General features: G+C 28.2%; 2 protein-coding genes across 4 annotated transcripts; one reads left to right on the top strand and one right to left on the bottom strand.

Annotated features, from left to right (window-relative positions):
* Positions 1 to 3,599: 3,599 nt before the first annotated feature.
* On the bottom strand, positions 3,600 to 6,679 carry LOC100246174 (cucurbitadienol 11-hydroxylase). The gene is made up of 9 exons (XM_002272107.4): positions 6,435 to 6,679; positions 5,978 to 6,305; positions 5,553 to 5,702; positions 5,197 to 5,445; positions 5,003 to 5,092; positions 4,838 to 4,916; positions 4,632 to 4,738; positions 4,050 to 4,177; positions 3,600 to 3,959 (listed from the first exon to the last, which is right to left on the bottom strand). The coding sequence occupies exons 1-9, from the start codon at positions 6,635 to 6,637 to the stop codon at positions 3,863 to 3,865; spliced, it is 1,431 nt and encodes a 476-aa protein (XP_002272143.2). The 5' UTR covers positions 6,638 to 6,679; the 3' UTR covers positions 3,600 to 3,862.
* Positions 6,680 to 18,065: 11,386 nt separating this feature from the next.
* Positions 18,066 to 21,375, top strand: LOC100247942 (butanoate--CoA ligase AAE1). 3 transcript variants are annotated; one of them, XM_002269986.4, is made up of 2 exons: positions 18,066 to 18,462; positions 19,698 to 21,375. In XM_002269986.4, exons 1-2 carry the CDS (start codon positions 18,238 to 18,240, stop codon positions 21,171 to 21,173), a joined length of 1,701 nt encoding a protein of 566 aa, XP_002270022.1. In that variant the 5' UTR covers positions 18,066 to 18,237; the 3' UTR covers positions 21,174 to 21,375. The 3 variants fall into 3 exon arrangements, with proteins under 3 accessions (XP_002270022.1, XP_010663965.1, XP_019072306.1); XM_010665663.3 differs by having other exon boundaries at positions 18,083 to 18,500; XM_019216761.1 differs by having other exon boundaries at positions 18,412 to 18,506.
* The last annotated feature ends 273 nt before the right edge of the window (positions 21,376 to 21,648 follow it).

The following is a 21,648-nucleotide window of genomic DNA, read 5'->3' as shown; positions in this document are numbered from 1 at the left end:
CACTAATGCGCAATCATCACCATAAAGGTCAGCTTAGCACTATTGAGTCCTTCTCAAAGTCTGATTTAGGCTTTGGAGGGTGTGTCCAGACATCTTTGTGTAAGAAGGCAGAAAACCCAGATTCCGGTATCGGAGCGGGAACCTTCATTGCCACATCTAAGGGAGGAATCCATCCTCAATTGACCAGGTATCAACATTGGTGTCGTTTGTGGGAACGAAATACAAATGACAACACCTTCCAGAAGTCGATTGTTGGTCGTGGGTAGCGAAGACTACTTCAACTGGCGTGAGAGTATGGAAAGACACCGGTGCGAGAGCGAGAGACATATGCAAGCCCTACTCCATGAGACAAGAAGACTCAGGGAAGAGAATGAAGTGTTGCGTATTCAGGTGTCCTCATCAGACCCTCCTCATAGCCACCGACCTAGGAGTGAGTGAACGAATTCCAGGCAAAATGAGGAGGCGACATATCCTAGGAATGCGAAGTTCCCTTATAACAAACAAATAGCACAGCCTGAGCAAAGATACCCCCGCCAGCCTACCATGCGTCGTAGGATGAAAACTCTGACTCCACTCGCGTCTCAATAAAAAGAAGGCGCGATAGAAAGCCCCAACTATTGGACGCATTCCTCAAATTTAGTTGGAGGAATGTCCCCTAACTAAAAAACTATACTAAAAAATAAATCAGATTAAAAATTGTTATATAAGTATGTGTAAAAATTATTAAATATGATCATTTATCATGTCAAATTTTTTAAATATCCATGTAAACTTTGAAATTATTAGAATTATTATACTAATTATGATTGTAGCTTTATAAATAAAGTTAAGATTATTAAAAATTTATAACTTTAGAACTTTTTTACTTTGAATTCTTTGTCCCCATTTTTTTTTCTTTACTTTTATATCATAATGTTGGATTTGGCTAACAGAAAAAGGAATTCATCCATAAGAGTTTATGCTTGCCTTAAACACACATTTACATCCGGAAATCTTATTTTCTTCAAACATTCTTGTTTCAAAATATATATAAAAAGTGATATCTTATTATATTTGTCTTTATTATTACAATTTATATATACTTTTATCTAATATTCAGAACTTATAAAACGATTTCTGTTGACAATATTATAACCGAAAGTTACACAAATAATTTCTAATTATGTTGTGTAAATAGAAGTTATACAAAATAAAATTAACAATTAATAATTTTCTAGTTAGAAGCTGTATAGATAGCTTCTAATTCTATTTTATAATTGAAAGTTATATAAAACAAAATTATTATTAATTTTGTACAGTTTTATAACCAAATTATACAAAGAAGATTTCATAGCCTGAAGCTATGCAAATTTTTTATTTTATTATAATAAAATTACTCATAGCTAGGAGTTATGACAAATGATTCTTTCATTTTTATTATTTAGTTAATATTCTCTAATCATTATGTTTTTTCTTTGAGCATGTTTGTAATAATATTGTCTAATTATTAAATCATTTAATAGATTATATTTTTATCATAACCAAGAATAAAAATATAAAGAAAGGCCTATTAAAAATTATAATAATTATTTTCATATTTTTAATAAGCAATTAAATGAAATTTGAACACAAGATAATTAAAACTAATTACTTATTAAAGTTTTTTATGGATGTATTAAAAAAATATAGAATATATAAATATTTTAGGCAGGCAAACTTGTTTTAAAGACCTAACCATTTTTCATGTGAAAGAAATGAATTTGAGGCCCAACCTTCCTCTTTACTTTCTAAGAAGTAATTATTGCTTTTTTTTTTTTTTGGTGAAATCAATTTTCTCTTATTTTTTCATATCAGTTGGGCTTGAGATCTTAATATTTCCCCTAAGTTTTATCGAAAATTGGTGAAATTTTAGTCTATAACTCATACTCAAATTGGTTCAACCTAAATATCTTATCAAACATCTCCAAATGATTGTTTGACCATTACTTTTAAGAATGCAAATACCTCTTTCTTCTTGAAATCACGTTGTACTCCATATTAGGGCCTTAATTTATCTTTATAGCTTGTACTTGATCAATAACCAAAAATTTCTCACTCATGAGTTTTTGGTTGGATTGTTTATATTGTCATTGCTCTTCCTCAAAGAATTAAGATAGGTCCTTAAAGACGTCTTGAGATTTATATTGGCCTCATTGTCCATGTCTCCATTACATCTTATTGGTAATGTTTTTATGGTTCACTTTGTAGATTACATGTTGATGAAACAATTTTTCTACCATTAGAGAAAAGAACACCAATTCTTAAAAGTTGGTGAGAGAACTTACTTGAAATCTATCAAATTTATCTTATTTTGATCATCTTACATATCAATATGAACTAAAAGTTCAAAAGACTACTCATTTACAAAAATTTATACATTAATTATTAAATGCATTCATTGATGGGAATACATTGACAAGTCATTTACAAAGATTTATACATCAATTATTAAATGCATTCATTGATGGGAAGACATTGACAAAGTCACATACAGTCCAACTCACATTAATGTCGTAACAAATGAATTCAAAACATGTTTGAAGTGTGATAAAATTACTAACTTGAAAGATACACTTTCTTAAAAGAGAAAGACATGAAGCAAGGCATATATGAAAAAGACATTCTTGAAGAGACTATAGTTATGAAAGGGTCAACAAAAATGTCTAATCGGTCCCAAATGGATGAATTATGGATGAATTCGAAATTAAAAAGGATAGTGCAAAATTAAAAAAAAAAAAAATATGCAGCATAGATAGAGTTAGATTCGTTAATAAAATGAGAAATATTTTGACATGTAATCCAAACATTAAAAGACGTTAAGCTTGTCAAGTACAAATAGGTGTTTGTAAAAAAATATAATAAGAAAAATAATATCATAAGACATAAAACTCGATTCATGGTTCAAGGTTTTTTTTCATGAAGACCTGGTATTGATTCCAAGAAAATATACTCTCCTGTGATGAACATAATTATATTAATTAAATAGTTGATCAATTTGATGGCCTTAGAAGGAAGGGATCTGCATGTCATGGATGCCAATAGGTTTATATATTATTATAGTATCATATAAGCATGTTCTACAATTTATTTGTTATTATTCCAATATTTTAAAGAAAAGAGATTTGTAAAGATCATTTTCTATTCTTTGAATTAAAATTAGGTGAGATGTAAGATATTTTTACAAATTCTAATTTAAGTATTTCTATATAGTAAATATAACTAAACTTTTTTTTCTTTTTTTTTTTGCAAAAATTGGTTTTAAAATGTATTTGCTCAAATATGCCAGGTTGCAAATGCCTTTACTAAAAAGGTAAAGGCAACAATGATACAAAATTTTGAGTAATGACAAACCTTTGACATTCATTAGCAGTGAGAGTGGATTAGTATAACCAAATTCTGATTTATTGTGACACCATAGTCTCAAATTGGAGAAAAATATTTGAATTAGAGATGGATGGAAAAGCTAAGATATAAGCTTCCTTGAATAGGAAATAAGAAATATAATTCTAACTAATATTTTATTTATAAATATTATTTATAAAAGAAATTTAAACATGGATCAAGGAACTAAAAAATCCCAATTATATTTAATTAATTCACTCTTTTATTCATAATTAATGAAAAATCAACAAGAGAAAGGCCATTCTCATATGAGGTCTAGCAAGATTCATACAATATATATATATATATATATATATATATATATATCAATACTATTAATTTAACACGGTAACATTTATTTAAAGGTTTCAAGAGAACCTTGTATATGCATCACCTTATGACTTTGACATATATGTCAAAGTACTACATCAAACTTATACTTGAATCCCATTTATACTTGTTCTCAACATCCATGCTTTTTCGAAATGTTGATGTGGAAACCATTTTCAAATATCAAACTGGGAGACCGAGCTATCTTTCCTCCTTTGATCTTTGTCAACCTTTCCAATTAGAGATTTTGAGTCATCAATTTTATACTATATTCATGTCATGTATGGGGCATACACGTCAAATTAAAATGATGATATTACCTATAATTAGTGACCAAGACATGGAGAAAGGTTGCCATTAAAACCTTGGTGAACTCTGCTCCTGCGCATGATCTTGAGCTACATCCGAATGGCATGAAATTCTTTGCCCTAACACCAGCTCCGATATCCTTTGTATAGAAAAACAAAATAAAAGAAAAGTTATCATTGTCATATTTTAGATAGTCTAATTCTATCAAGTTAATTTTTATAGATCGAAAAACACACACTTCATTCCTAAGTAATTTAAGCTAGGGTGGTATTTTGATACTTTTTCTCTCTTTTTTTTTTTACAAATAAAAAATAGTGAGAACTTTTATGTAAATGGTAGAGACTTATATTATATTATATTATATATACATATATAATTTTAAAAACTATTTAAAACCTAGGTCAAACTTTAAAAAATTTGTTAGCAGTTGCTAAAAATATAAGGTAAGTTTCTTCTATTCACTCTCTTTTTTCTTTTATTTTTTTTAATAAAAATTCTTATATTTAATATAGATGATACTACTACTTTTTTATTTTTGAAAATCAGAATGAAAATGTGATATTTTTGCTTTAAAAAAAAATGGTAATAAATACCTTCCATCGCCATGGATTGAAAGTAAGGGGATCAGCAAAAGTATTAGGGTCTAGTTGAAGAGCTGCAGGATAAAGCAGGATTATCCAGCCTGCTGGAATTGTATATCCTGTAGATATTGTAAGATCCATTTAGCATAAATGAATGTTGCGTAAAAATCATGTAGTATACAACTTTAAATCCATAAGAATTCAGTTTTTATACTTACCATTTACTTGAATGTCTTTTATTGCCCTTCTCAAAATCCCTGGAACAATATTTGCTAATCGAAGAGTTTCATTGATAACCTACATTTTCATTTGGTCAAATAGTTTGCACAAATTAATTTATGTCGGCATATGTATATGCATGTATACTTAAAATAACAACCTACTTGATGAGTAAAAGTCATTGACTTATATTCCTTCCATGAAATTCCAGAATTTGGATTTTCCTTATTTTTGAGGATTGCCTCATGCTCCTCCTGCAACATAATCAAATAAGGTTTTGAGTCCAGTAGGGTTATGTATAATAGAATATAATTGAGACTAAATCTGATTTCAAGGTTGTTAAATAATTATCACTTACAATTAGCTCTTGCATTGCCAAAGGATGTTCAGTGAGGAACTTCAGAGCTAACGTTGTGGCAGTGGAAATTGTCTCAAAACTAGCAAGTAAAATCCCAAACACAAAGATAACGATATAGTCATCTGATAAGAACTTTTCTTTCTTCGCATCGTCAACCAACTTATCAAGAAGATCTCCTTTACAACTTTCTAACGTAACTTTTCTCTCTATCAGTAGATCACGGATCAACCTTTTTGCCTCCTTTTGATTCTAAAGTTTAATTTATATGAAATTAATCAAATGAAATATATATATATATATATATACATAATTGTAACTCTAAAAGTTTTAGAGATGAGAAAGAGTCTTAGAATTACCTTTAGGCACTCATGGAAAGAAGTACCCGGGATATTCAAAGGAAATGAAAAAAGAGCTTGTAAGATATTGGCAAATTTTTCAATAAAATGTGCTCCCATCTTCTTAAAGTCATCACTAAGTACCTCCATCCCAGTCAAATCAAATACCATCTGTAAAATCCATCAAATCTAGTAAATGTTAAGAGAATAATTCAACTTTTTTTATCATAAAATTTATAATATTGATCATTTTTGCTTAAGGTTTGTGTCAATTATCACATAATCTTGCTAGCTATTTTTTTCATTATTTTCATTATGTTAGCATTTTTTTCTTAATAAGGTGAATAAGGTGAGAGGGGACAAAAGTGCAGAAATATCATAGTTACTAACTTGGATATATTTAACAAAAAGGAAGATCAGACAAGTGGTTGAAAGGTTGATATTACCGACGAAAGGCATGCTTTGATTTCAAAGGCAGGCAACTTGGACCAATCATGCAGCCTTGTACGTATCAGATCTTCAGCCTTGGAAAGAAGTTTGTCCTTCAGGACCTCCGTACCCAAATAAGCCAAGATCAAGTTCCTAGCATACTTGTGAACATAACCAGTCGCAGCATTAGATGAAGGATCCAGACCCACAAGCTTTGCAAAGGAGTCCAAGTACCAAAACTCCACCAACTTCCCTTCTTGTTGGAATATATAGTAGTTGAAGTCTGGGTCCGATGACACCACCACCGGTCGTCCTACCAAGTTTGTACAGAACAATGGACCGTATCTAAAAGGCATAAAACAAAGAAAGAAATAATAAATTTTGTTGATATATAACCAATACTAGTAGTATAGTACTATAGATTAGAAGTAAAAACAAATAAGTGTTAATTGTACGATTTGTATACTTGCTTACTTTTTCATCCTCTTCTTGATGAAGTTCGGAACGTCCAAGGACTTGCTTGGGATGAAAAACTGGATGGTCTCTCCAATGAGTGGCAATCCCATGGAACCCGGAGGGAGTTTGCCATTACATTTGGGATTCCTCCATTTGTAAACCCAGTGAGTTATGCCGGCTATAAACAAGGTTACAACACCGAGCCAAACAGACCGGCACATGATGTTTAGAGGGAAATTCAGAGAAGATGAGGATGATGATAACTCTTGGGTCGGTTATACGCTTTTGTGGCTCGTGGGTGTCACTTTATATGGGAGTGGAGGCTGGTGGAATTGTTACCAAGGACTAAGGAGTATTAATTGTTTCTCTACCTTCTGCTTAAAATATCACTAAGCCAGGTAGAAGAAAACTCAAGTATTTTTCCTTTCTTTTTTTTATTCTTTTTTTTTTTATATATAAAACACATTATAGTAGTATAAAACTTATTTGATTACATTTTCAAAACTGACTCTTAAAATCGATTTTGTATTATTTTTGCGAACAAATTTGTATTTATATTATTTAAAGATAAATTTTCAAAAAATTAGTTTTTAAAAAATATTTTTGAAGTTGGAAGACTCCTTTCTCTTCATTTTACAAGTCTATCAACAACCATTATTATAATAATAAGAAGTTTTAAGCTATATAGTGAGGGTATTTGTTTTTTTAACTTTTTACTTAAAGTAATTTGCTTTCAAACTTTAAATGTATAGTTTATTTTTTTATTTTTCATGATTTATTATAAATTTTTTACTAAATAAAAATCAAAATATTTTATTTTTCTAAAAGGAAAAAGTAATATATTAGTTTTTTTTTTAGTTTTTAATACTTAATAAAAATAAAATATTACAAAAACAAATAATTTGAATGTATTAAATTATATAAAAATAATAATGATACATGTATAAGTATTTTTTATTTTAAAATGTTAATAGCTTTATTGATAAATTTATGTTTATTTTATATTTAATTATTATATAAAATACATGATAATTAAAATTAACTTATTTACAATAGTCATATTATAATTAATTTATAATATATATATATATATATATATATATATATATATATATATATATATATATATATAATTTATCATATGTATTTATATATAAAAATATATTATATGAGATATTTATAATATAAATACATAATTATAATTTATAAATATAAATAGATATTTAATTTATTGCAAATATTAAAGTTGACTTGATGGGACGGCCATTCACTTTCTTACCTGAGGTGGTTGGTTCCACACCACCATTTATTTATTTTTCATTTCAAGATGAAATGCAATCCCATATCCACCTGAAATAAATCTCAAAAATTCATAAATTAGAGGGCTTTAAAATTAAAAAAATCGGTAACGTGACTTAAAAATCGCTGAAAAATCAATGAAAATCTGCTAAATATTAATATTTTGCTGAAAATCAACGGAAAAAAACGTGAATAAACCTTCCAACTACCACTACTATTATCAACTACTACTATTAAGCATCTACATCTACTACTACTATTCTCACTATTATTATTATTAAATAACTACTACTACTACTACTATTATTATTGAACAACCACTTCTACTACTATTATTATCTACTTCTTCTTCTTCTTTGGTGAGATCCTAATAGTAAACATCATTAATTAAAGCAAAAGGTCAAAATCAATTTTTAAACAAATTAAAATCATATTTTGTGGTTGTCGTTTTTTAACACATAAAAATTGGGAAAGAAAAAAAAAGAAAAATGAAATGAGATTGTTTTCACATGAGAAAATTAGTTTAGTGAATTTTATATAAAAAAAAATGGAAAAAGAAGAAAATGAAATACATCTAAATTGAATCTTTTTTATTCAAAATATTATTTTTGGAACAAATTCAAGATGGAGAGGCAATATGACGACTCTTAGCTTGCTTCTTTGGAAGAGAACATGAATTTGTATCAAGAAAAGGGGATGGATTGACTCATGCTCGATGTACCATTTTTCAACATTGACATACCATTTTCAATCTCATATCATACTTAACTAAGGTTGGTTCCATATTTATTATTTGTGATACCATTTGAATGAAAACTAACATTTATAATGTAAACTATATTTACTGTTTGGGCATTGAATTTATCATCTCATACTTTGAGGGTCTCCAACGGAGGAGTAAGGCCCATGGCCCAGCTCGGGGCGGGCCACTGAGCCCATTGACTAGTCAACGGGCTGGCCGGGCCGGGCCGGACCCTTAGTAAATCTAAGGCCCGTGGCCCAACCTGTGGGCCCTCAAGCTGGGCGGGCGGGCATACGGGCTTGGGTGGGTTTTGGGTAAAAATTAAAATACTTTTGAGTTTTGAAGTGAAGGGGATTCGAACCCTTTCCCTTATGGATATAAGGGTATTCAAGGAGAGCTAACCACCAATTGAGTTGACCTTCTTTTGTATAACTATTTTGCATTAGTTATATATATATTAGAAATGTTATATGATTTTTGAAAAAAAATAAAAGTGAGTTAGCTGTTTACATGACCGTTGAACATGCCACTCATAAATATCAAATATATGACCGTTGAACGGTCTTGACATTTAAAAAAAAAAAAATTAAATCCTAATATTTAAATCCCTATAAATATTGAATACCCTCAATTTTTTCTATTCTCCCAACTCTTAAGCTCTCTCTCATTCTACAATATTTCCAATTATTGCATTTTGTCTCAAATTATTCAATATTATTAAGAAGTGCTTGATTCTTTATATATTTTTTAAAACATACTCAAACAAATACCAAACTTTTATTTAGAATAATATTTTGTTTTTTGATTTAATTATAGGGTAAGTTGAACTTAAAGTTAAACCGAACCCGCATTAGTTATGAAATAAATTGTGTGAACATAAAACTATATATATATTTGTTACAATATTAAACATTGTTTTAAATCATAAGCTTTTTAATAAAATTATCCAGCTTTGAAATGGTAAATTTCCATTAAAAAAATAGTAAAAATAAAAATAAAAATAAGAATCTCATATTTTTGTAGGCACCAACATGAAAAGTTGAACTCCTTGCCTTTTTCAACTTAGAAAAAGCAAGAGAGTGTTTCATCATGTGATTTAAAAATAGTTTTATGTTTTAAAAAATGAAAAACTTTTTTCAAAATTTTTAACATTGTTTGATCGTTGTTCTTTGAAAACAATTTTTAAAAATAAAGTGAAATAAAGAACAATTTTTAGAGAATAAGTAAAAATTGTTTTCACCAATTTTAAAAATAAAAGGATAACATGTAATTTGACCATGTATTTTCAAACTTGCTTTTAAAAATTGTTTTTAAATTAAAGAATAAAATACTTTTAATTTAAAAAAATTTATAATTATTTTAAAATTTAAATTTTTATAATTATTTTTAACTTTAATAATATAAAATAAAATATTTATGATGTCATTAGTTCAATCAGTGGTTTGATTAATGAACCGTGAACTAATAACTTTTTCGGTTCAATAATCAGTTTGATTCTAAAAACATTTATGCTAACTGCAATTAATGGAGGTATACATTTCATACAAAGAAAAATTAAAACCATATTTATAAACTGTTCTTGAAAATATATTTTTATTATTTAGAATAAAAAATAAAATTTTAACTTAAAAAATAGTTTTTTGAGAATTCATTCTGAAATAGGTTAATTTTTAAAAATAAATGTAACTCAATTATTTTTTATGGAATTTAAAATATGAAGACTATATGTGATTTTTATAATATAAATAAAGAGAGAATTACCCAATAGGGTAGGCTGAGCTGAAATAATTACTAGGAAGACTCACTCATCTTAAGGACAATTTTACCTTGAAGATGTTTTCTATATTATTTATAAATAAATTTGAGATTGTCACTGATATGGGACCCATACATGATGATAAGTACATGTAATCAATAGTACATTTCTCATGTTTGAAAAAATTGTTGTTCACTTTTGATTAAAAATTTGCTATTTTTTCTTTCTTTTTTTTTAAATTGATATTTTTTATAGAAGCTTGTAAAAAAAATAATTTTCAATATCTCATAAATAAAAACCATATCCTAATGTTATTATATCGTTTTATATATGGAACATACAATTAAAACTTTGTTATCATAATAGAATGAATAATTATTTTTTACGAGTACTCATCAATTGAATAATATATAAATATTCAATTGACTAACACAACTATTAAATGAAATAACTCACAATTATTCATTGGGTAATATATCATGTGAAAAAATTAAACAAAAATAAATCAAATTATGTTGTAATATATTGTAATGATAGTGTATTTGTATTGTAAGTATAATGCATTTATGGCATACCTATATTTCATTACAAAAGTAATAATTCTAAAAATGTTTATTCATACCCTATTGGTATTAACATTTTGTATCAATATATTAACAACATTCATCCAGTGCATTAAAATTATTTAATAACTTTTGTATATATAAAAAAAAACTACAAGTCTCGTGAATTCAAATTAGTATTTCATTTGGTTTCAAAAATTATTTATGATATAAGTATGTTGTGAAATATGGTATGATCATACAAAATTATCATTTTTATAAAAAATTTCAAGATTTTCCTAATTAGGTTTTATTGTAATGTAAATGTATTTATATTGTAATTATAACATATTTTTGTTGTACCTATAATTATATATGAAAATTAAGAAAAAGAAATACTATGCAAAGGAAAAAAAATCATGTAAATTTTTAAAAATTATTTTAATACAAAACATAATTTATCAATTTAAAATTAATATATATATATATATATATATATGAAAAAATCATCATTTTTATTATATAATATAAAATTTATTTTTTTTCTTAATAAAATTAAAAATTAGAATAAAAATAAAAAAATGTAAAAAAAACAATAAATGATATTTTGAAAATATTTATTTTGAAGCATTTTTGTTTTAGTAAATTTAAATAACAAATTATACTATCATTATATATAATAATTGTAAGGGTTAAAGCCGGTTTAAAATTTGAATGTCACTAATTACAATGAATATGGGGTCCACGCACCATAAATGTCTTGACAAATCAAGTGCTTTAGATGCTTTGAATTTTAAAAGTTTTAGTTGAAGGGTAGTTTTGGTATTTAAGCCTATTAAAGTCCTCCTCAAGAATTATTAAAAGAGACCATCATTTGTAGTAATTATTCCACCACAGCTCACCCTAATGGGTAATTATCCCATAAATAAATATGAGAATTAATCAAGAAAATTAGTTTTTTTCATATTCAAGTTATTACGTAGATTTTTATTTATAAAAATAATTAAAAATTATTTTTAAGAATTATTCTCAAAACAATTGATTTTTAATTATCATTTTTTAAAACATTCCAAAAGATCTTTCTAACTTCACAATTTGTTAAACGGTTAATTCGAGAAAAAAGAGGTCAAAGATATGATAAACGTATCTACCCCAAGATCCACTTTAAAAGTGTGACAGTTATTTCACACCTCAAATATGAAGGTTTACGGTGTCACACAAACCATCATCTTGTAATCGAAAGTTACCAAATACTATTTAGTAAATTCCTGTTTAGAGTTGTAGAACAAAATTCTATAATCTTCATATTTCAACTTTAAAACTAATATAAAACCAAAATATTATTGTCCAAATAACTATCTAAAAGTAAAAATTTAAACCAAAAGTCCTAATAATATCAAATTCCCAACCTATCAATCACTTTTTGCCCGAACTACAAGTACTTAAAAAATTGTCAATGAGAATGAGGTCAAAGTCCAATAAAAAATATTAACATAATTAGATAGATCAAACATTTTCAATTATGATTACAAATAAGAGATCAAATGTATAAATTTTTTCATACAAACTTTTGAGTTCAAACATGTTAATACATCCAAAACTTTTCAACCAAATATTTTCATATCTATGTCAAAACAATTTTATATCAAATGTATTCAAAATATTTTTATTTTGATTATCAAATAACAAATAGTGTTTGGTAAGACTTTACAAATGGGCGACTAGTCTCAAATTTATCCCTTTTAAGGTGGATAAAATCAAACACTAATAATATTTAACTAAACTCCTAAAGGTTAAGGTTTAAAGTAATCACATTTTTCACCAAGAAATATAAAGGTAGTTTATTATATCTCATTGATAAGACTAGAAAAGTCAATTATTATATTATATTAATTAGGGTTAAAAGATCAACTATTATATTTCGTTGATAAGAATCCAAATTAGGATAATAAAAAAAAAATCAACCATTATATTCAGTTAATTAGGGTCAAACAAATTAGAGTTAAACACTTTATTTTATTTATTTAAACTTATAAAAACATAATATTTTTCTATTTTTCTATTATAAACAAAAAAAAATATTCTAACATGACAATTGTGTTTTGGACCCAGGACCCAAAAATTAAGCTTTGTTCCATATAAGTTGTTTAATTGATAAGGAGGATATAAGATATGAAGAGACCAATATACCCTTCAAGACTATTTTCTACCACAATATTTGACAAACTTTTTTATATTAAATATTTTTTTAATAATTATTCTAAAACTTTATTATTTTTAGAAAACTAATTTTTTAAAAATATATTCTAAAAATATATCATTTAAAAAAAATAAATTTGACATATTTTTAATTATTTTTTATATACACAATTTTAAATATATATATTTTCCAATATGTTTGATTTTTAAATAATAATAATAATAATTTATTTTTATTTTTTTGAAAAATGGTGTATTTTTTTTTCCAAATCACTAAATTATATTGAATTTTATTGAGGTTTACAAAATGAATAAAATTTAAATTAATGTTTTATACTCTTTTTTTTCATAGTCAATAAAGGTTATTTTCGGAAAGATAAAAAATTCCTATCTTTCTTTTCAATTTCACACTTCTTCTAGGTCTTGGGCTTAAATGATGAACTTACATGGATCAAAACTTAATTTTTGAACCAACTACGTCTTTTATTATAGTTAATATTATCTTCTTTTCTTCCTAAAGTCAACATTCGTTGGCATTTTTCTTTTTTTCTTTTTCTTTTTTCAACACACCTAACATCCTTCCCTCCCCTTAGGGATCTTCATTCGTTGTCTGTTAAGATGTATGATTTCTTTTATTCTATTCTATGTATTATTAATTTAATTATTTAAATATACCCATTTGAATATTCTAATTTAGAATTAAATAAATAAACCATAATTCAGATTGAGATCGTTCAAATGTTTTTTATTTGTTTAAAACTAATTAATGAATATAAATATAATTAAAATTTTACTTAAAAAATCTGAATATAAAATGGTTTCTAAATAGAGAATACAAGAAAAATCTTATTTATATTGGAGGACTTTTAATGTGATAAAACTTCTATACCTTATTAAATTTATTTAATTAATTTATCATTTTACAGATAAAAATTATTTTTGGTGGAATGAACACTCAACTCAATAAAAGAAAAGTGAAAGATATAATATTCAAATGATTTAAATATCTTATTGTATATATAAAATATTGGGAAAAGTAGAATTTAATCCACTAATATGAAAATATATGAAGTAAAAAACCTTAAATTTTTTAAATTAATATTATTTTCATCTACTTAAAAATAATTTGAAATACATACAATTTTTTAATGAATTATCCAATTATTCTCAAAAATGTTCTTTTACCTTCCATGTCATTTAAATCAATTGACAACTAAACTTCTTCATGTAGATGTTTATCTTCTTTTTAGATATTTTATTTTTTTATTATTATTTTATTATTTTAGATTTTTTTTTTTCTCTTGAAACTTTATAAAGTAAGAATTTGAAAAAAAAATTATTATAATATTAATAAGTTAAAAATAAATTCATATTCTTGATAATAAATAAACCAATAATACATTTGTATTTATTATATAATATTAATAATTGTTTGATATAATAGAAAACAAAATTGTTATAAAAGTTTTTCAGATATAAAATGTTTTACAATATGGTTGTATTTTAATATATAGTATAAAAATAAATAAATTAATCATAATTAAAATAATTATATATTATTAAATTTATTATTTATTATTTAATAAACAACCTTATTACTTTTTGAATTAGTAATTATAATTATATAGAATTTGTTTAACAATATTTCCTCTTAAAATTTTAGAAAATAAAAAAATATTAATCCTATTTAAATAGGAATTTTCTTTGTACAATATTTCTTAAACTTTTAAAAAATTAAAATAAGAATTGGTATTTGTTTCCAAGAGAAAAAAAATCTCAAATAATAATAATAATAAAATATCTAAAAGGAAAAGAAATATCTATATGGAAGACTCTAATTGTTAATAGATTTAAATGACATGACAAGTAAAAGTGTATTTTTGGAAATAATTGGAAGACTCGTTAAAAAACAATATTTTCAGAACCAAACCGATCATTAAATAGATAAAGATAATACTAATTTAAAAATTTTGGGTTCTTTTTTTTATATATATTTTTAAATTAGCAAATTAAATACTTTTCCCTAAAAAAAATTACAGAAAATAATCCCTTTTATGAATTTCATGATAAGTTTTTTTAAGTTATGACTGGTTTTTTTTTTTTTTTAACAAAATTACCCGGACCAAAACTCTTTCTAGTAAATAAGTTGAGTATTAATTTGGGAGAATTACCCAATAGGGTAAGCAAAAAGAATAATTAATAGGAAGACTCTCTCATCTCAAGGATTGTTAGAAGACAATTTTACCTTTAATATGTTTTCTATATTATTTATAAATAAATTTGAGATTGTCAATTATGTGAGCCCCGATAGGTACAGGTAATCAACTGTACATTTCTTAGGCCTAAAAAAAATTGTTGTTCACTTTTGAACAATCAAGTGACTGTTTAAAATTTGCTATATTTTTTTTTTCAAAAAAATTGAGATTTTTTAAAGAACCTTATAAAAAAATAATTTTCAATATCTCATAAATAAAAATCATATCCTAATGTTATTATATCGTTTTATATATGGAACATACAATTAAAAACTTTGTTGCCATAATAGAAAGAATAATTATTTTTTACAAGCACTCGTCAATTGAATAATATATAAATATTTAATTGACTAACATACACATATTAAATGGAATAACTAAAAATTATTCATTGGGTAATATAGCATGTGAAAAAATTAAACAAAAATAAATTAAATTATATTGTAATATATTGTAATGATAGTGTATTTATATTGTAAGTATAATGCATTTATGTCGTACCTATATTTCATTACAAAAGTAATAATTCTAAAAATGTTTATTCATACTCTATTAGTATTAACACATTGTATCAATATATTAACAACATTCATATAGTGCATTAAAATTATTTAATAATTTTTGTATATATATATTAAGAAAAAAATTACGAGTATCGCGAATTCAAATTAGTATTTCATTTGGTTTTAGAAATTATTTATGATATAGGTATGTTGTGAAATATGGAATTGTGAAACCAAGGTTTAGAACTAATGATTATATTTCAAATGTGATTAGGCAAGATGATTTCCAAAATGGCAATCACAAAGACAAATCAAACCAAGGAGAAATCATGAAGAAGAAAACCACCTCAAAGAGAAGTGTTTTTCAAGACCCAAGCTTTATAAGATCTCTTTGTAAGGTTGTTGGTGCACTAGGATTTTCATGCATTACATTTTTTACTTATGCACCAAAATCATTCAAAAGTTATTTTGTTTTAAATATTTTAAGAATTAGATGATTTCATGTTTTCAACTAAAACCTTGTGTTAAATGTTTTTCAAACTTATTTTAAAAGGTTTTAAGTTGAAAAAGTTGGTTGTTGAGCCAAAAAAAACGGCTCAACCGATCAACTGGTTGTACTCGTCCGGTCGAGGACCGGTCGAGGGATGACAAAAACTTTCTCTCTCTCCAGTGGCCTTCTCTTCCCGATCGAGGTGATTCTCTTCCCGGTCGAGGATCGGTAGAGCTAACGGTAACCTGCCAAACATTAAATGCTAACGGCTAGTCAATCGGTCGAACCCCCAAACGGCTAGTTTGACTTTTCTCTTCTATAAAAAGGTTTCAATCTTCATTGTTTAAAAAAATTAACCTTCCTAAACCTTTCTTGAATATATTTGAGCCTTGGAAGAGTGTTTCTGAGTGCACCATTATTCTAAAACTTACATATCTTTAGTACACCATTCAATCTTAGTTTTCTTATATCATTTGAGTTTAAAGTTTTTATACTAGGATTTTGTGAGATCATTTATTTGTAAATCTTTGAGAGGAAGTTTCTCAAGTGTGGGGTATCACTTAAGGGGTTGTTCAAGGGTGGGATATCTTTTGAGAAGGGTAAAGGGTGCTTGGAACCAAAAGTCCAAGAAGGTGAATTGGAACCATAATCCAATTGTATTGCTTGAAGGCTTGATTTGGAAGCCTTGAATTAGTGGAACCTCAAGCTTGGGATTGAAGCTAGAAGAGAGTGGATGTAGGGCGAGTTGCGTTGAACCACTATAAAATCTTGTGTTTGCATTCTCTCTTCCCTACTCTTTTAATTTATATGCAATTGTCTTTATATTACTTATTATATACTTGCATATAATTGTCTCTTACATTCACATAGTTTAAATTTGCAAAAAGAGACCATCACTCTATTCACCCCCCCTTTAGGGTGATTAGCATAGGTTGGATTAGCCTAATTTTTCTAACAGGTATGATGATCATACAAAATTATCATTTTTATAAAATATTTCAAAATTTTCCTAATTAAGTTTTATTGTAATGTAAGTGTATTCATATAGTAATTATAACATATTTTTTTGTACCTATATTTTATAATAAAAGTAATAATCTTAAAGATCACTTTTTATACCTTATTAATATTCAACATATCAAATATATTAACATCATCCACTCGATGCATTGAGAAAAAAAAATTAAAAATTAAGAAAAAAAAAACATTATGCAAAGGAAAAAAAATCATATAAATTTTTTTAAATTATTTTATTATAAAAATAAAAAATGATTAAACAATCTCCATCATTTTCTTATTATTTTTAAATAATCTGAATGAAAAATTAAGCATTTTATCTTTTTTGAATTTAATACAAAAACATAATTTATCAATTTAAAATTAATATATATATGAAAAAATCATCATTTTTATTATATAATTATAAAACTTATTTTTTTTCTTAATAAAATTAAAAATTAGAATAAAAAAATGTATAAAAAAACAATACATGATATTTTGAAAATATTTTTGTTTTAAATAGTAAATTTAAATAACAAATTGTATATAATTGTAAGGGTTAAACCAAAATTTTGATTTAAAATTTGAATATCAATAATTACAATAAATGTGGGACCCACACACCATAAATATCTTGACAAATCAAGTGAAGTACTTTAAATGCTTTGAATTTTAAAAGTTTTAATTGAATGACAGTTTTGATATTTAAGTCTATTAGAGTCCTCCCCAACAATTATTAAAACAAATCACCCTTTTGGCCTTTTCAGTAATTATTCCAGCCTAGCACACCCTATTAGGTAATTCTCCTTATTAATTTGAGGTATTTTTGTGAATAAAAAGGAATTTAATTTCACTTATTTAGATATTATGGGAAAACACAAACCAAAGGAAACGCAGTCCCGCACGCCTTATCGACTAGCTTCCGGCTTTCCATTATTTTCCTGACCCTTTTTCCATATCATATTTCCTTTTCCCTAGAAATTCTGCACCTATCTCCCGTTTGCTCCACAGTTCCTTCGATAAACACAAAAGCTCCATGGAGCAGAAAAAGTCAGTGGAGTCAATGGAGGGCATGATCCGATGCTCTGCAAACCATGTTCCTTTGTCACCCATAAGCTTCTTGGAAAGATCCGCGAGTGTGTATAGGGACAGAGTGGCCATTGTGTATGGCCGCGTCAAATTCACCTGGAGAGACACCCTTGAAAGATGTACCAGACTTGCTTCTGCTATCACCCACTTGGGGATTTCTCGTGGCGATGTTGTGAGTTCAATTCTCTTCATGACTGTGCTGTGAAGTGGGTATGAGTATGTTTTCTTAGTGGGGGATTCATTTGGTTTGTTTGGTGATTGTTCCCTTTTTTTTCTGCATATGGGTCTGCAATCGGATGTTTGGATTTTCATTTTTATTTCAATATTTTGGGGGTTTGACTATGGTTTATTCCAATATGGGTGGAGTCCAAAACTCTATGTTTTGAGCTGGTAGAAGGATAGCATATTTGTGGATTGTTGATCCATTAAATAAATGTTGGAATCCCAGAAAAATAATTGACTGTCTTTGCAGTATATTAAACCTTCCATGTACTGCTGTACCTAAGAGTTACTGTGCTTGTTGCCTTACCTCTGACTACTAGAAAGAACAGCAACTTCTTTATAAATTGTAATTAAAAAAAAAAAAAGTCCTAAGATTATGAACCCTCCTCGAATGGGATTCTATATGTGGCTTTTTTTGCTTGCGGAATCCATTGTTGTGTGGGTGAAATATGATACAAGGCAGGGGATAAATGAAGTCAACTGTTTGATAAAATTGATAACACTCCTAGAATCAGGTTACTGAAAAAATCTATTGACGTGAGGGAGTGAGGCATGTGATGTGATAACCCTCTTTAATTGCCTTAGCTTGTGGATAGGCTGGAACCCAGTGGTTTTTTGTGATGTTCATATGTTTATCATGGTTTGCAGATTTCTAATTTCATGTTAATTCTTGATTTTTCCTAATTCTTTTGCCATTTGATATTGTATTTACTTGCCATTTTCCTTTACATAATTGACATATAGTTTGTATTTGTTCTCTATGCTTAGTTGATTGGATTAGAATCATATATCTTTTATGCTGTTCTTAATCAGGTGGCAGGCTTTGCTCTTAAACATTGATGTTGTAATTGGCAAATTGCACAATAGCTTTGTAATCTCAGGGTGTTTTGATAAGTCTGCAGCTCAGATAAGGTCCAAGACCAAGTACTTAACCAGGGCATTGCTAAGAAAAACTTCCATTTTATTATTACTGTAAAGATAACTAAGCAATCTCCTTGGTTTTTGTAATTTGGTATCAAGACAGGTTATGAATGTGTGCTACAATTGTCTTACAGATGAATTAATTTGCTCCAAATGTGGTACATGTCACTGGAATTGCTATAGTTTCTGTTCTTTCCTTTTATACTGACTCACTAAATCCATATTGTCCTATCCTCACAGTAAGTTTTTACATAATTTGAGCAGGTTGCTGCATTGGCCCCAAATATTCCAGCAATGTATGAGCTACATTTTGGGGTTCCAATGGCCGGGGCTGTTCTTTGTACCTTAAATATACGTCATGATTCGGCAATGGTGTCAACATTACTGAAACATTCGGAGGCCAAAATGATTTTTGTAGACTATCAACTTCTTGATACTGCTCAGGGAGCACTAGAAATTCTATCCAAGACAAGAACCAAGCTGCCCCGTCTAGTGTTAATTCCAGAGTGTGATAAACTACAGCCCACTATTAGCAACTCCGGTCCCACTGTTGCTGGAGACTTAGAGTATGAGACTCTTATAGCAATGGGGAAAACTGACTTTGATATTAGATGGCCAAACGATGAATGGGATCCCATTGCACTGAATTACACTTCAGGCACAACATCTCGTCCAAAAGGTGTTATTTATAGCCATAGAGGTGCCCATCTCAATTCCCTGGCTGCTGTTCTCCTTAATGAAATGGGCTCAATGCCTGTCTATTTGTGGACCGTTCCCATGTTTCACTGCAATGGGTGGTGCCTCACTTGGGGTGTGGCAGCCCAGGGGGGCACCAATGTCTGCCTAAGAAATGTGACCGCAAAGGGAATATTTGACAGTATTTCTCAGCACAGGGTTACCCACATGGGTGGTGCACCTACTGTTTTGAACATGATCATTAATGCTCCGGTCGGTGATCAGAGGCCACTTCCAGGCAAGGTGGCTGTGATGACAGGCGGTGCCCCTCCACCTCCACAAGTACTTTTCAACATGAAAGAACTGGGATTTGGGGTATTTCATTCATATGGCTTGACAGAAACCTATGGTCCTGGAACTGTTTGCACTTGGAAACCTGAGTGGGATCTTCTGCCTCCTGACAAGCAAGCAAAGATCAACGCCCGGCAAGGGTTGCATCATCTTGGCATGGAGGAGGTCGACATAAAAGACCCTGTTACTATGAAGAGCGTACCACCTGATGCAAAAACCATAGGTGAGGTTATGTTCAGAGGCAACACTGTGATGAATGGATACTTAAAAGATATCAAAGCAACCGAGGAATCTTTTAAAGGTGGGTGGTTTCGTAGTGGGGACTTGGGGGTGAAACATCCTGATGGCTACATAGAGCTAAAGGATCGTTCAAAGGATATTATCATTTCTGGGGGAGAGAATATAAGCACAATTGAGGTAGAAGCTGTGCTTTTTAGTCACCCAGCAATCCTTGAGGCAGCTGTGGTAGGAAGGCCTGATGACCACTGGGGGGAGACACCATGTGCATTTGTGAAGTTGAAGGAAGGCTGTAATGCAAATGCCAATGAGATTATTAAGTTTTGCCGCAATAAGTTGCCCCATTATATGGCTCCTAAAACCGTTGTTTTTTATGATCTGCCAAAGACTTCCACAGGAAAGACGCAGAAATATATTCTCAAGGAGAAAGCCAAGGCCATGGGGAGCCTTTCAAAAAGGAGCTCCTCTAAAATGTAAATCAACTTTTGATCAGCAGGTAACAGTTTTACCGGATCATCAAATTGTTGGAAGCTATTGAATGGTCAATCATGTGTCTATTGTTTGTCTGTGATTGTGCCTCAATAAAGTTTATGAATAAATTGTTCAGAATTGTCAACTGTAATCAAAGACTTCCACAAGTTTATGAATAAATTGTTCAGGTTTGTACCGTTGTTTTCTATGATCTGCCAGAGGATTGTCAACTGTCCTCTGTAATCGTGCATCTATTATTAGAACTCTTTGTAGTTGTGGGTACCATGACACATTTTTTTCCTCCACTTCTTCCCCATCTTCTGAGAAAATCAATGGGGGGGAAAGATGATTTTTAGGTGTTTTAATGTCCATATCAGTGTAATGGCCTGATATCCTTAAAAGGTTCCCCACTTATTAAAACGAATCCCAATAAGGAGTCCATAGTCCATCCGATGCCAACCTCAAACCGCCGTAGTGATTC

This window comes from Vitis vinifera, chromosome 18, assembly GCF_030704535.1.
Source record: "Vitis vinifera cultivar Pinot Noir 40024 chromosome 18, ASM3070453v1".
Lineage (NCBI taxonomy): Eukaryota > Viridiplantae > Streptophyta > Magnoliopsida > Vitales > Vitaceae > Vitis > Vitis vinifera.
Note: the sequence above shows the minus strand (reverse complement) of the source record. Positions and strands in the feature narration are given on the sequence as shown.